This window comes from Pleuronectes platessa, chromosome 5 (genome assembly GCF_947347685.1).
Source record: "Pleuronectes platessa chromosome 5, fPlePla1.1, whole genome shotgun sequence".
Lineage (NCBI taxonomy): Eukaryota > Metazoa > Chordata > Actinopteri > Pleuronectiformes > Pleuronectidae > Pleuronectes > Pleuronectes platessa.
In genome coordinates, this window is record NC_070630.1 from 1,564,310 (window position 1) to 1,579,441 (window position 15,132).

At 41.6% G+C, this 15,132-nt stretch overlaps 2 protein-coding genes across 4 annotated transcripts; both read right to left on the reverse strand.

The window, feature by feature from the left end:
- Positions 1-562: 562 nt before the first annotated feature.
- On the reverse strand, positions 563-9,946 carry LOC128440620 (flotillin-2). The gene is made up of 11 exons (XM_053423389.1): positions 9,789-9,946; positions 8,014-8,095; positions 6,458-6,548; positions 5,973-6,096; positions 5,355-5,473; positions 4,600-4,713; positions 4,396-4,515; positions 3,949-4,163; positions 3,082-3,265; positions 2,417-2,566; positions 563-2,180 (listed from the first exon to the last, which is right to left on the reverse strand). Exons 1-11 carry the CDS (start codon positions 9,835-9,837, stop codon positions 2,142-2,144), a joined length of 1,287 nt encoding a protein of 428 aa, XP_053279364.1. The 5' UTR covers positions 9,838-9,946; the 3' UTR covers positions 563-2,141.
- Positions 9,947-10,452: 506 nt separating this feature from the next.
- Positions 10,453-14,338, reverse strand: LOC128440239 (solute carrier family 35 member F2). Of its 3 annotated transcripts, none has more exons than XM_053422898.1 (8): positions 14,174-14,338; positions 13,595-13,770; positions 13,210-13,337; positions 12,930-13,089; positions 12,340-12,496; positions 12,208-12,260; positions 11,880-12,034; positions 10,453-10,944 (listed from the first exon to the last, which is right to left on the reverse strand). In XM_053422898.1, the coding sequence occupies exons 1-8, from the start codon at positions 14,281-14,283 to the stop codon at positions 10,555-10,557; spliced, it is 1,329 nt and encodes a 442-aa protein (XP_053278873.1). In that variant the 5' UTR covers positions 14,284-14,338; the 3' UTR covers positions 10,453-10,554. The 3 variants fall into 3 exon arrangements, with proteins under 3 accessions (XP_053278873.1, XP_053278875.1, XP_053278874.1); XM_053422900.1 differs by having other exon boundaries at positions 13,595-13,766; positions 14,174-14,291; XM_053422899.1 differs by having other exon boundaries at positions 13,595-13,794; positions 14,174-14,287.
- Positions 14,339-15,132: the final 794 nt, after the last annotated feature.

Consider the following 15,132-nt stretch of genomic DNA (forward strand, 5'->3'; position numbering starts at 1 on the left):
AACCAGTGGGACATTTAAATCAGGGACAGGTCCTGGTGTCCAAACCATTTCACCTAATGGCTCATACTTAAACTATTAATATCTTTATTCTTTTATTCTTTTGCCAGTACAATTAAGTGATGTATTATTAGTTGTCTTGGATTGAAGATTTTGTATTATTTCATTGGTGTCTTTTATCAGTTATCATAACTACTTATAGTTATTACCATTATTCTATGTTATTATTATAAACTTGTATCTACACCGCTCCTGAAGCTCAAAGGCTGAGCAGGAAGAAGAGTTCCGATCAGAAACCCGACACTGTAAACAGACCGGATTTATCCAGCCACTGAAAACAACTGCAAAGACATTTAAACCACTGATGTAAAACTGAGAGTTAAGGATGTGTTAGCGTCTCTAAATGAAATACTACTCAGATTATTTAATATGCCTAATACACTTTTTCTCCACTTACTTGTTGTTGTACATTTTTATCTTTTGAACCAGAACTAAGAACCAGAACCATGAAATGTGTCCTTAAAAGGAAATTTGTGTGCATGAGGAAAATGGCAAGAATGAGATATAAGATGGAATTCTGATTTATTAGAATGAAATTTAACAGTGAACTAATTATTCTGAGTACAGACAGATGACATGCATCAAGAGCATACAGGAACTCATGGCTATTTCAGACACAGTGTACATGTTGTAAATAACATTAGAAATAGAACACAAATCATTTTACAAAAACAGTCAAGTTTATAAACTGAACAAGTTCCAAGACAAAGCAATGTGGTCAGAGTAAATGTCAAGTCACTAAATCAGCAATGAGTGATGAACATCAACTGAGGTTGAGCGATAAAAAAACGATCAGCAGCGTAATAACAGTCCTGTGTTAACTCTGTGGCAGTTTGCTCATAAATAAAACTACAACAAACCTGTTGCTTCCTCTCCTTGAAATATGAGTTTTAAACTATGTGTCAGTGTCGGGAGCGTTCAGGCTCAGTGGAGATGACCATGTGTTTGACAACAAATAATAAGTTACATCATGTGTACTGCTGCACACATGTACACAACTATATAAACACAAAAAGTGTGTTTGTGTTAGACGTCAAACTGGAACATGGCTTAGCATTTACACATATTTTAGTGTTAAATTAAACATCAACGTCAGATAAAATATGTATTTCCCACATCCTTCATTTAGTGGAACAAGAAAAACGGACAGTCTATTCTATTTGGCCTTTTTGTGTAGACTTCCATTTTCAGATTCTATTCACATTCAGCTTTTTACCACAATAAAACATTTTTAACACGTCTGCAGTCGTTTCTATTCTCTCGCTTTTTTATCAAAACAACAACCAAAGTTTTTTCAATCAAAACCAGAATTACAACCATTTTACATCAAAGCCTGCACTAAACAATAAAGGACCACAATGACAACCAATTCAGCACAAGATCAGAATATGATACCTGTTTTTCTGACAGCATATAAATAAAATTCCACTTGTCTGACGTCGGTTGTTTGCGGAGACTCTGCAGAGAGAGAGAACTACAGTAAGATCTGCACAATGAAAGGAGCTCATTTTCAATTGTGAGCACCTTTGTCACATTTTTTTAAATCAATCACTGAGACATAACACAACCTGAATAACATTTGACCTTCAACACAAACAAAGTTCTACAATCAACAGGGGAAAATTCAGATTGTTTCAGGAATGCAGATGTGTCCAACAATAAAGACAGAGGTATATAAATCAACACAACGGCCTGCAAGGTACGGAGGGTAAAAAGTGACAACAGAGGTCTTGTTGTCCAAGAAATGGAACCTGTGTTAACATCAGCTGTCAGGTCACATCATATACGTGCAACCTGGGTCAGCTGGTGGTCCACGGTCAAGCCCAAAGATAAAAAATAATACAAAATCAAAGAAAAATGCGCAAAAAAAGAACACAAAATATTCCCATGTTAAAATTAAATAAAAATTCTTTGAATGAGCAGCAGTGCATGCAGAATGTTCTGGTCCTGTATAAAGTAAGGCACCAGAGGTTTCCAAAAGTCACCTTTCATACAGTATATTCGTATAAAACAACAAAATCTTTCAAGTGTTAAAGGCAGTCTATGAGAGTGCAACAGAGACTGGAGTCATGTGGCCTCGGCCTTCAAGGTGGAGTGCTCATCATCTTCTGCAGCAGCGGAATCTGTAGAAACAAGAACATCGTTATTCATCGTGGCATCGAGACTCCGAGGCTCTGAAACAAAAACCCATGAATTTTTCATAACTGGGCTGGAATGCTTTCATGACCCATATTCTTATTTTTCCATTCAATGTCTCTCACGTCACCCCCCAATAGGCTGTCCCAGCGACTCTGTCTTTCAGCCAGGTCCTATGTTTTCTGGCCTGTTCTTTGTCACTGTTTCCATCTTTATAACTTACCTTTGTCAAATCCACTCCAGTGAGAGCGTTGACAGACACAGGAAGTTCAGCCAACAGGCGGTTCATCTCGCCCGTCACACGGCTGCCCTCCCCGCTCAGGATGACGATCTCATTGGTCTTGGCCAAAGGAGCCGCCACCTTGGACGCAATCTGCAAAAAGACAGTTCAAGTGTTTACTGCAAGGATCCTGTTCATGTGATGCACTCAGTCAAAGTCTTGTGACGTGTGAATCGTCAGGAGGAATTGATTGTGATGAAAACAGGATGGGACGGAGCGATGTCATATCTCTTCAATGTTCATTCAAAATCTAGCTGGAAATAAAAATGTTTGTTATCTTCTGTATTAAATATGAGTTCTAAGCCTGAATATTACAAAAAAGTTTCTACAGTGAGATATTACTGCATTTATGTAAACTGCAACCCAGAGAGTTTCTTCAAGTGAAAGAAGCAGCGTTCACTGTGCTTGTGTGAAGCTGATTTAACAAACACATGGTGCAACGATGAATGGATTCATTAGATTAAGACACAATTAGACTGTTGCCTCTGTTTCAAGTCTTTCTGCTGGTCTGACTGTTTCAGAGCAGAAGCTTCATATTTAACGGACACATGTAAGAGTTCAACCTTTGAAAAGTAAACATGTGCAGTGTAGTTGTTTTGGTGTGTTACCTTAGGCAGCGCCTCGAGGACCAGCGCAGTCTTAGCTGCGTCTCCGTACTGCTTGTAGGCCTCGGCCTTCAGTCTCATCCTCTCGGCCTCGGCTGTGCCGATTGCCTCGATCGAGGAAGCCTCCGCCTCACCGATCTTCCTGATCTCCTCCGCCTTAGCCTGAGCTATCAGCACCTTGGCCATCCTGTCGCAGGGCAAACACAAGTCAACAACTGCAGATCCTTCTCACTGTCAAAACTAAGTTTCTTTGGTTTCACATGACCTCAAGTTATACAACATTTCCATATTCTCTTTCTGCTTGACAACCGTGTAATGAGCACCACCCGACACCCGACACAGAACATACAGCTGGTGGAAATGTTGGCCAAAGCACAACAACGTAATTAAAGTAGCACAACAAATGATATGTGACACTTAACAATTCAAACTGCGAGTTTGTCCTTTACACGTTAAACACCAGAAGAGCAGTGATGGTGCTGCTCTACGGCTCCTGAACTACATGACCTGAGGTGTAACCAGAGAGAAACAGTGAGACTCTTCCACTACAGCAGAGACACATCACATAAAGTGCCTGTTACTGTTTCTCTCAGTGGCTCATTCCTCCTTTCACTGGTGTAAACCCTGACTGTTGAAGATTCACAAATGCTGAACAGAACGCCAATTTGTTCACTGCTCACAATCAGAGTCAAGCTTGTTGTAGCCTAATGCATTTTGAAATGACCGGATGTTTCTTGATTGGCTTGTTGTGTAACCTCTTTAGGCCACTGTGTCTCCAGAGGACTGTTTGTGTTGGTTCTCTCTGGTCTTTCAACTTGTACGTGATCAAACATTAAACTTACTGAAGTTAAAAGATGCATTGTCACTCACTTGTGTCCCTCAGCCAGCTGCTGGATCTTGTAGGCCTCGGCCTCAGCAGGCCTCTTGACAGTGGCGATGAGTTCCTTGTCTTTTCGATCAATCTCCTTCTCTTCGATGGTGATCTGCTTCTTCCTATGCACAACTTGGATCTCAATCTCCTCCAGGCGGATCTTCTGCTGCTCCTTGGCGGCCTGCAGCTCGTATGCCAGCTCGGCCTCTGCTTTCTGGAGACATCAGGATACAAACGATCACATTACTAAATACCCTGAGGAAACAGACCTTGTGTTTGAAACATAGATGGAACACAGTTTATCTAATGCACTGTACCATTAAATGAAAATATTCATGATGTGTTGTAGATGATATCAGAGAACAACATGCCCGTAAACAACATTTCTACGATTGACTGATCACTGTATACATTCACTCATGCATTAGTGCAAATTAAAGCCTCACCTTGGTGTTGACCTCCTGGCTGAATGAAGCTTTCTGCAGGTCCAGTTCTCGTTTGGAGTCGGCCATCTTGGTGTCGGCCAGGAATTTGACTTGCATCATCTCCTTCCTACATTCGGCTTCCTGTGAGAAGCAGAGCGGTGTTCAGGTGGTTGTGTTCAGAAGCATCAACTTCTCAGAGTCTCACGTCTGCTAATGCCTCCTTACCCGTATCCCAGCATCCCTCTCTGCCTCAGCCACGCCGATGTCTGCATCCTTCTGGACAGCTGCAGTCTGGGTCTTTCCAAGGGAGCTCAGATAATCCAGTTTATCAAACACGTCCTGTGAACACAGAGAAGTAAGTCAAACTGAAGTTTTGTGTTGACACTCTGATCAGTAACCAGGTCTAAGGTGACATAAGGAACATCAGCAGGAGAACGTGATACCAATTTCAAATTAAATCTACATCATCAGACAAGCTCTCACTATTTTGCTGTTTTGAACTAGAAAGATGAAAAACAACAAACCACCATGAAAACAACCCACAAATGACTGATTCTTCCACTAATGAGCAAACTGGTCCTGATGATTCACAGAAACCATCTCGACCCGGAATAATTGATGTGGTAGAAATGGACTGAGCTTCCAGCAAAGTGCTATGGTCGGCTGCTGTGTCTGCACCACTCCTCAATCAGCTCCAATCAACCACAATGAGCTGAACTGGGCAACTCTCCTGAGAGTCGGTTATTAGACTCATGAAACTCAGCAGAGACAGATTCTTCAGTGAGACTCGGCCTACGCACCAAATCAACATGTTGAATAAAGGGACACGACAGGACGTCCGTATGTCAGACAAAATTCTTCGGTCCGTAAATTACAATGAGAAACCAAAACTAATCAGATCAAAAGAAGCTATGGAACAAACTCATGAAGCTTGTTCAGACCCTCAGATGTGAATCATCGCACTCTGTGGCTTTACTGACCTTAATGGTAAAGCTGAGGATCTCTATGCCCATCCTGCCCACGTCAGGAGCTGCCACCTCCCTCACCAGTTTAGCAAACTGGTCCCGGTCCTGATAGATCTGCTCGACAGTCAAGGTGCCTGTAAAGACAAAGCTCTGCAGTTAAGATTCACTTACACAACCAGCATCTACAGCTCGGCTCTTCAGTTTTGTGTAATTCAGTTTTTTCTTGGATTTAAACAAGAACTAGGCAGCAGAATTATCTTAATCTCTTGAGGTGTGAAATCCTTAAAATAAAATGGCACAAATGTCAATGTGTCATAAGCTTTTCTCGTGAAAACAACATTGACAGTTGGTCGAAGAAAACTCTTTGATTATCAGTTAAAATCTGATTTTCTGGTAAAAATGTCAATGTTTCCAGCTTCATTGTGTTCTTCTTTTCTCTGTTTTATATATTTATAAATCTGATATATTTAGCTTTTGGACTTTTGGTTGTTCTCAAGACAAAATCTGAAGACGTCACGTTCAGGAAATCAAGAAGGTTATCAAATCATTCAAGTAAATTGAAACTGGGAAGTTTAGAAAACAAATTAAGTTGTCCTAATTTTAACACAGTTAAAATGAAATGAATGTCCGTACCGAGGATGGAGCGGAGATGTCCCTCCAGAGTCTGAAGAACCACAGCTTTAATTTCCATCACTGATTTACCCAGAAACTGCTCACAAGCGACAGCCAGCAAGTCGTGCTCCGTCATGACCTTCACCTGAAGACCACACAGAGACGTCATCCAGGGACACACTGAACTCTCACAGCTTGGAGCCAGGCCGCGGCTTATTTCTCAATCTGTCATTATAGACCTGATTAACGTTTACAAAACAATGACACAGGTACATCACTGAATTGTTTCTGTATTAGTGACATTTCATTATCACTAATACAGAAACATTTCCAGTTGTTGAACAAGGTGCAGACATCTTGTAACAAAACGTACAACTTGAGTAAAGAAAACATCAAACAAACATCTGAATAAAGACTTTTGTTTATAGACAGTCTTTGATATTCTGTGCTCGGGACATATTTCTGTCAACATTTAAAGAAGTCCAGACGTCGTGATGAGCTCTCACCTGAGCCACACCGGTGACAGTGATGGCGACGCCCTCTGCCGTCTCCACATCCTCACATCGCGGCTGCAGGGTCATGATCTCCAGGGTTATTCTACAGGAGGGAAGAGAAGCATATTTAACAAGAGACCAACACAAAGTAAGAGAAGCTGTGGAATCACAAATTAAAATCTGTACATGTTAAATACTGTGTAACGTCAAGAAGCTGAGAATTTGCCGGATGTACATTTGACTGTAGATGTGTATTTAACTTTTCCGGTTTTGTCATATTCTAAAAACGATGTTTAAGTTGATTAAAGAATATCTATTACATATTTACAAAGGTCTATATAAAAAGATCAAAACTATCTCTACAAATTGGTCCCAGTTAAAGGGCGCGGTCACACCCCAGTCTCTGGGTCACACACCACACATCTCAAACCCTCTCCTCCCGTCCAGTTCCCATCTGTGTGAGCATGAAAACATTTGTTTCCTGTGACCAGGAAATCCACCACTGTGCTGAACTTTGACACCAAACTTTGAACATATGTATTTTCGTGCCCTCGTTCTTTGTCGTGAGACAATGACTCCAAAAAACATTTCAGTTTTCAATAGGCGATCCACGTTCACTCAGTCATGGTAAGAATGTCAAAAGCATACGACAAACTGTTAATAAGAAGTTGGTATAATTAATGTCCATACAATTAGATTTTTTTTACAATTCTTATAAAATATTTATAGTGAAATAACTAAATTATGGATTTCTGATTAATAGAGGCACTGTATCAATAAGGATACTGATGTTTTATTGTGAAAGCACATAATGTCTTGATTTAAGAGGTACATGGTATGAATTGATTTCTAAATTTGCCAAACATCCGGCATCACATTCATGTTGCAACACAACACAACACAATAGGAGGTCAGGTGTCAATGCTTCAACTTCACACGTCATGGAGGTGTGTGTGTTAAACTGTTTAATCATTCAACAAGCTCAGGTTTGAGCCGGACTGAGCCCTGACTGGGTTTCATACTCCAGCCACAGGTCAGAGTTCAGTCAGGCTGAGGTCTGCTCAGAGTGGAGGAGCTGGGTCGATCACCATACTAAGAGAATAATCTGGTGTGACCACACCAGTACACAGAACCGTACTCAGGAAATGAAGTCATGGAATATTTCACGATGTCAATCGTGACAGGGCAGATAAACAGAGCAGTGCAAAATAAAGATGCTGGGATAAAGGATTGATCTGCGAGTGGAGCTTCACCAGTCCACAACAACTACTGGATGTAAAACATTAACTTGTCTTTTTAAATACAGAGATATCGGAGGCCGGTGCAGCCGGAGACTGTATGGTGGAGCAGCTTTATACCGGCTGCCTGCAGATGATGGGACTGACTTCCCACTGGAAATTCAACACAGCTACAGAACATTTTAGGTGTGGTCTCTTTAAAAAAAAAGGGATTATTGAAGACATTATACACATATTTGCATTGAGTGGGACTTGCTGGCACAAAAGCCTTGAAACGAGCAAATAAAATGCTGTAAATGAGAAATGAAAGTGCAGATCCTGTGTTGTCACCTCTGAGTGTGTGAGATGAGCCACCAGGCCCAGGACCAGCCGCCTATGACGTAGGTTTTATCATCAGAGCCACAACAAGCACCTGCGGGGGGGGGGGGAGACAAGGATCATTTTTAATATGAACAAAGACAATACATATAATGTCATCTGAATACATTCAATTGTACTTAATGCGTCTCCTGTCCTGCAAGCTATCTGTATTTTGAAAATGCTTCATGATTATTGTTTGCGCTTCATAAATCAAACATGGCGTTCAGTTAGAAGCAGAGCTCCACACAACCCCACACGGATCTGTCAAGCTCGTATGATAGAAACAGAGTCTGAGCTCAAAACTGTACAACGTCATAAATCTTAACAAAATAAATATGTCTGAATTTTTACATAAATCCTGGATCTGTACATTTCACTGGATCGATATCAAACTGTAGAATGTGCATTCGGATGGAGAGATGTGACCAGACCACCTCCCTCCATCAGGTGAGGAGAAATAAACAGACCAAGACAGAGGAGAGAACATAACCTCCTTAGAGGAAACTATTATTATTGTAATAACTGTTATTATCTTAAATGCATTGTACGTTGCTGGGCACACGTGTAATTGTACGGTTGAATATTCTTTAAAAGAAACACCACAAGGCTGAAGTATAATAATAAAAAAGCTGTTTAACGTGACTCATCTGTAACAATGTTTATGTTTATACAGACTTATACTGAACATATTCTCCATACTGATGTTTACAGGTATAGTTAGAACTGAAGTACAAATGTTCGTAGAATTTTAGTTATAAATATACACATAAATAAAAGGTTAAACCAGTTTTTTTTAAAATATTATATTTGGCAATATGGGCAAATAAAATACTGTTGGTTGTCGTTTATAACGCTTCTTTATGAGCAGAGTATAATTATGATGTATATCAATTATGTGACATACCTGCTCAATGTGTTTGCAGAATGCATTATTGATCTTATGTTAAATTGCTAATGATTAATTCATTATTATTACTACTGTGTTATTGTTAACAGCTTCTGAAAGGATATCTCTTCAGCTCAGTTTCATTCACACCAACTGCTCGAGACCCACAGAGAAAAGAAAGGTCACATATTTCATGTAATAAGGTAAAGTTCAACACAAAAATGATAATCTGTCAGTCACATGAGAGAAGTGAGTAGTATTACTCTCGTACTTCAGGTACATTAAAGTATTTGTACACTGGAGAATGAGTGGAGGAGAGGATGAGGAGACTGATGCGGGGCCGAGGAGGAGATCCTCCTCCTCTCTCGCATCCTGCGGGCCTGGGTGATGCACTGACAGCCTCCGAACCCCGCACTGACAGCCTCCAAACCCCGCAGGTCTTTGGGTCCACATCCGCTGCCCTCGGTTCGCCCTTCATTAGATTCACATTGATGGAGAACCTGTGCCCGCGGGAGCTCGCTCAGAGCCGGGGGAGCTTTAGAGATAACACGTCTGAGCCGTTAATTCTCTGGAGCTCGTCAGTTGGGAGACTTAACGGTGCACACGGTGCTAGCCCCGGGAAGCTATCCCGCCATTCACGCACTAATTAAAGGTTTAAAATACGTGTTTGTCGTCAGGAACGAGTTTCATCCCCAGAGTCTCGTGATCTGTGGGAGAAAACCACAAGTGCGTCTGCTGCAAACACCTGCTAGCTAACCGTTAGCCACCTAGCCAGCTAGCCCCGGGCAGCAGCTAACCGTTAGCCGCTCGGTGGAGTCGGAGGGACGGGGAGGGACGGGGAGGGACGGGGAGCACCTACCGGAGACAACCAGAGCCTCGTTCGGCCCCACGGTGAGACAGTTCCCCATGGTGAGTGCACACCGCACGGGCAGGAGAAGCAGCAGCGGCCGGTCGGATCCTCCAGGAGCAGGTGAGGAGCGTTTGTCACAAGTTTGAGACCGAGTGTGACCGAGCGACCACAGCCCCGCCCCTCCTCACGACAGCGCTGACGTCACGAGGCAACACCGGGGAACACAACAAACAAACAAACAACTGATAGATTTCATTCATCAGTTGTAATCGGAGGGGGACGCTAAATAAATAAACGAAATATATATACAAATAAAAAGAGGTGTACTGTAATAAATAAACTAATTAATAAATAAAATACCTGAAAAAAATATAGTTGAATAAAGACATAAAAGACAGAGATGCTAAAGTAAGCAACTAATAAATAGGCTGAATGAAACAAAAAAACATATAAGTAATATATAAATAAAAACATAAGGAACTTAAAAACAGATAGAAGGAGGCTGCTTTAATAAACAAGCAAATAAATGAACAAACACAAAGACAAAGAACTGCAGAAAATAAACAAACTATTGATAGAATAAATCAATAGTTAAATAAAATAAAAAAATGAGGAGCTGCTAAAATATATAAACCAATAACTGATTAAATAAAAGTAAATTGACAAGGACATATTTAGTTTTATAGTTTATTGCTTCAGTACCACAACAACAAACAAAACTGAATAAATAAGTGTTTCAAATATATTTACATATATATGGTATATATGTTATTGTTCACATTTTTGTGCTGCATCCAACAGCAAAATCACTCCCTCCTCTATGGTTCTGTGAGGGCTCTGAATGTCTCCTCTTCTTTCTCCTCCTCTTCTTCTCTTCTTTCCTCCTGTCCTTCTTCTCTACATCAGCCTTCTGCTCCTCTTCGTCACCCTCCACCTCCTCAGCGGGGATCCTCACGGACACTTCCTGCTTGGTGATTTCACTCTGAGAAGCTGCAGCGCCGTAGTAGCGTCCTTGCTCACAGACGGAGGAGGAGGTGGTGAGGTCTGCGGCTCTGGATCTCTCCTCTTCCTCCTCCTCTGTGGGGGCAGCAGGAGTTGGCACAGCGTTGTAGGTGATGAAGCCGATGAGGATGACCACCAGTGAGACCAGGTAGAGTCCAGAGAACTGACGCAGGGCAAAGAGTGATCAGCTTTCACTTAATGTAACGTAGGAGATTCAGGCAATGCAATAATTATAATATATAAGCAACTTTTGATTATAGGAGCTGTAAAATGTGTTGGTGGGAGGTAATGTAATTACTTTACGTGATGAGTTGAGCTGTTAAGTCTGTAATAATCAGTATTTTTGAGTTGACATGTTTTTTTATTTATCTAATACCTTATTAAACCTGCATTAACTGATTTTCAAAAAAGCATTTTTACATGTTCAGATTCAGCAGATTGTAAACTGTGAAAAGAGCTCACAAGTTTATAAACTGTAAATGAATGAGCCTCGGTTAAAGCACATGACACTGAGGTTACACTTTAACCCTCATTTGTATTCATTAACGATGCCCAGCAGGTCTCTGTGACCCAGACACTGAGTCCCTCGCCCTGCTGCAGGAGCGTGTGCTCGACCGAGGAACCTGAACGTCAAAGGATAAGTCCTGAGACGAGGTTGTGTCTCCGTCCTGTCCGTTGGTTCTTTGTTTGTGTGTTTATATGTTTGTTTGTCAGCAGTACACAAAAAACGCCAGAAAAGGTTTTCACCAAACTTGGAGGAAGGATGGGACTTTTGGCGCTGATACATCCAGGATCCACGAATTTCATTTTATTACTGTCTTTAACATTGCTTCTTTTTTACTCAGGAACCTTGATGGGAAAATGGTCTCAGTGTAGATCCCCAAAAATGATGATCTAGTGGAATTATATTCAGCATTATCAGGGGTGAAAATATTTCCTTCTTGTCATTAGTAATAGCATAAAGGCTAAAAACTCATCCCTGAACAGTTAGGATGTGTGTGTGTGAGAGAGTGTGTGTGTGTGTGTGTGTGTGTGTGTGTGTGTGTGTGTGTGTGTGTGTGTGTTTGTGTGTGTGTGTGTGTGTGTGTGACTGCTCACGTTGTACTGGAAGAGGAAGATCCCAGAGAAGAGGCTGAAGAGGTCGGTGGTGAGCAGGGACAGGTTGATGGAGGTGGCGCTGCTCAGCTTCATCACTAAGGGCATGCAGCTGTACAGAGTGTACATGCACACAGCAAAAGCCGAGAACAGGAGCACTGTGGAGAGAAACACACAACCGTCATTTAACAGCAACAATTGAAATGTCAGAGATCATCACTTCCACAAGGGAAATTACTGATTAGGTTTTCTTCTTTAGAGAAAAGCTGAGATCACAACACTCAATATCTACTTCTACATAGGTTTATTAAAATCAATAACTTGTACTGACCAACTTCCCAGCTCCACTGAATCTTAGCAACTTCATTACGTTCCAGGATCACCCTGCATTAAGAGAAACAAAACACCGGATTAACCATAGAGTTAAACGAGTCCTGAGACTCATCACAGCACCAACACTCACATCTGCACGGTGCTGATGATTGTGCCGAACAGGCCCAGCATGCCAAGGAACTCCACTCTGCTCAGGTTCTTCACTGTGTACTCCTGAGACACGTTGGAGATGGCGTACAGCACTGCACTGAGCAGCACCAGGCCGTCACCTAACAGGATGTTCGAGGCTGAGGAAAGAAACATCATCACTTCAGCAATGTCAGAATAACACCGACCATCCTGGTGGTGGAGCAGTGTCTGTTTGTCTGTTTGCAGGGTTACACAAAAACTACACAAACAGTTTTGTTGAAGCTTGAAGGATCCAAAAAAGGGGGAAGTTTTACCCCTTTCTTTAACATGATGAGTTAGTACATTTTCACCAATTCCCCGGGGAATAATTCATTTTGATGAAACAAACCAGGCCTACGTAGGGAGCTGACATCCATGAGCTTGATCAATTTGGTGCAGAGGGATTAAATTGAGTGTCATCATAGTTTAAATCCTCTAATTCTTCCTCTGAGGAGGAGAGCTATAAAATTGGTTAAACTGATTCCTCCGGGTTGTATTCATTAAACTGCTGAAAGAATTATTTTGGGGGAAACACATGAAGGGCGTTCTTACTGGAGCCCTGGTCTCGTCCAGCCAGCAGGTCAGCCCCCACCATGGCCCCCACCCCGAGGAGACAGATGCAGACAGCCACAAAGTGAACCATCTTGTAGCGTATCTTCAGAATCCACCAGGACAGGACCATCAGGACCGGCACCACGAAGCAGTCCAGCAGCTGGAGACAGGAACACATCCAAGAACAAAAAGTAAGACAACGTTTATCTTTCCCCTGAGTAACACACTTCAGTTTTGACAGTTTTAAAATCTCAAGCTATGAAAGTCTGCCTGCACCCACCTGGACGCTGGTGATGGTGGTGTACTGGTATGCTTTCACCACAGTGTAGTTGGCCTCCACGTCCACCAGCCCAAGCAGAAGGTACTTCCACCCTCGTTTCTTCAGGATCTGTAAAATATTGCCATCCCCTGCGTTTTAAAGGGGAACAGCCCTGAGCTTCAGTACTGAGTATTGTTTGCTTCACCACTCCTGCAGTCTGACACTGATTCATCACCATTAACTTCAATGCACTTACACGTTTATATCACATTTTGTATAGCCAGACATTTTGCACATAACGTCAAATGATGGAAAACTATTGACATTTAGTAATTCTGCTGTAATTCCAACATGATAACTCTCCTTGTATTATCTCCGGTGTTTGGACCCTGAATGATGGGGTTACCTCTTCTGCAGAGCAGCATAGTTGTGTAGGTGACACACAGCAAGATGTAGTTCAAGAAGCTCTGCAGCATGGGTGTGTTCACCTGGAAGTTTGTGGCCAGGTACTGGGAGCAGATGGCCGTCCCACAAATGAGCACAGCCAGGCCCTGACCCATGGCCCACGTCTTGGCCAGCTTCCTGGGAGAGAAGAAAGTGAGTGATCTGAAAGAGCCACACGTATACTTTCAATCATCATCCATTTCAAATATCCTTCAGAACATAGTGGTGAGTCTTGACATGTTATTGGAATAAGCGTTTTAAGATAAGAGTTGGATGTTCAGATTGAGACCCTTCTTGTGTATTTTCAGTAAAGCTGCATCCAGCATCTGGTTAGCTTAACACTCTGCACAGCCCAAACTTTGTGCTATATATTATGAAATTGTTTCTTCAGTAATAAAAGGTTATAGTTTTTAACAATTTATAATTAGCCAACAGCAAGAATCTGTACGTATAGGTGGTAATAATCAGTTTACTATGTCCAGCACTTGTAAAACCTGCCTTCAATATACAATATACACTTTACTTGCTTCTCTTCACTCACCACGTGAAAACTTCTCTGGGGTTAAATTTCCGGATCCTCATCATGAGTCCCGTGCTCTGGTTCTTGTTTCTCGAGAAGCTGAGTTCATCCCCGGACTGTTCAGTAGCCATGTCGCCACAACAGTGATGGAGGAATCCTCGGCTCCAAGCTTTTAACTGGCCGACCTTCATGGAGCTGGAGCTGAATGATTAACTGACTGAGAGGGCAAAGATTGGTCTTTGACTTATCTGTAAAGGTGTTTGTGTGGTGTGTGTGTGTGTGTGTGTGTGTGTGTGTGTGTGTGTGTGTGTGTGTGTGTGTGTGTGTGTGTGTGTGTGTGTGTGTGTGTGTGTGTGTGTGTGTGAATGATAAAGATAAGATGAAAGCTGATGATGAAAGATATGTGAAGATGTAATCAATGTGCTTCCTCTTGCTTTCACTGTCACTTCTGATGAGATAACTACTCATGCTGCGGGAGTAGTGCTTCATCATTGTTTATTCTATGGAACTGGAAACTATGGAAACAAATTAAGTACGTTAACTCAACTATTGTACCTGTTCAAAGTTAATAGAATGATGTTAAGTTTAATTTAAGTTTAATGTATTTAACTCTTAAAAGCATTAAGGTATTCATTGTGGAAGGCAAAGAAAGAATTTCATTGTACAGGACTGTGCATAAGACAATAAACGCTTTGAACTTTGAACATAACATGGCACCTTTGTAAAGAGGATTGAAGTTTTCATAAAGGAGAACTTTGTTTTGTATTTTTTCCTCTCCCATTAAACTAAAGGGCCCATTTAGAGTCTTCTTGAGACCCACTGGAGGGCCGCAACCCCCTGGTTGAGATAAGATAAGATAAGTTAAAACTGCTTATACAGCAGCAGGTCAGAGTGAGGTAGACACGAGAATACAAATGAAAAAAGTCAATAAAAAATGCTGAGCATTAGGAACCACATTATGAAACGACTGTAAGCTAAGA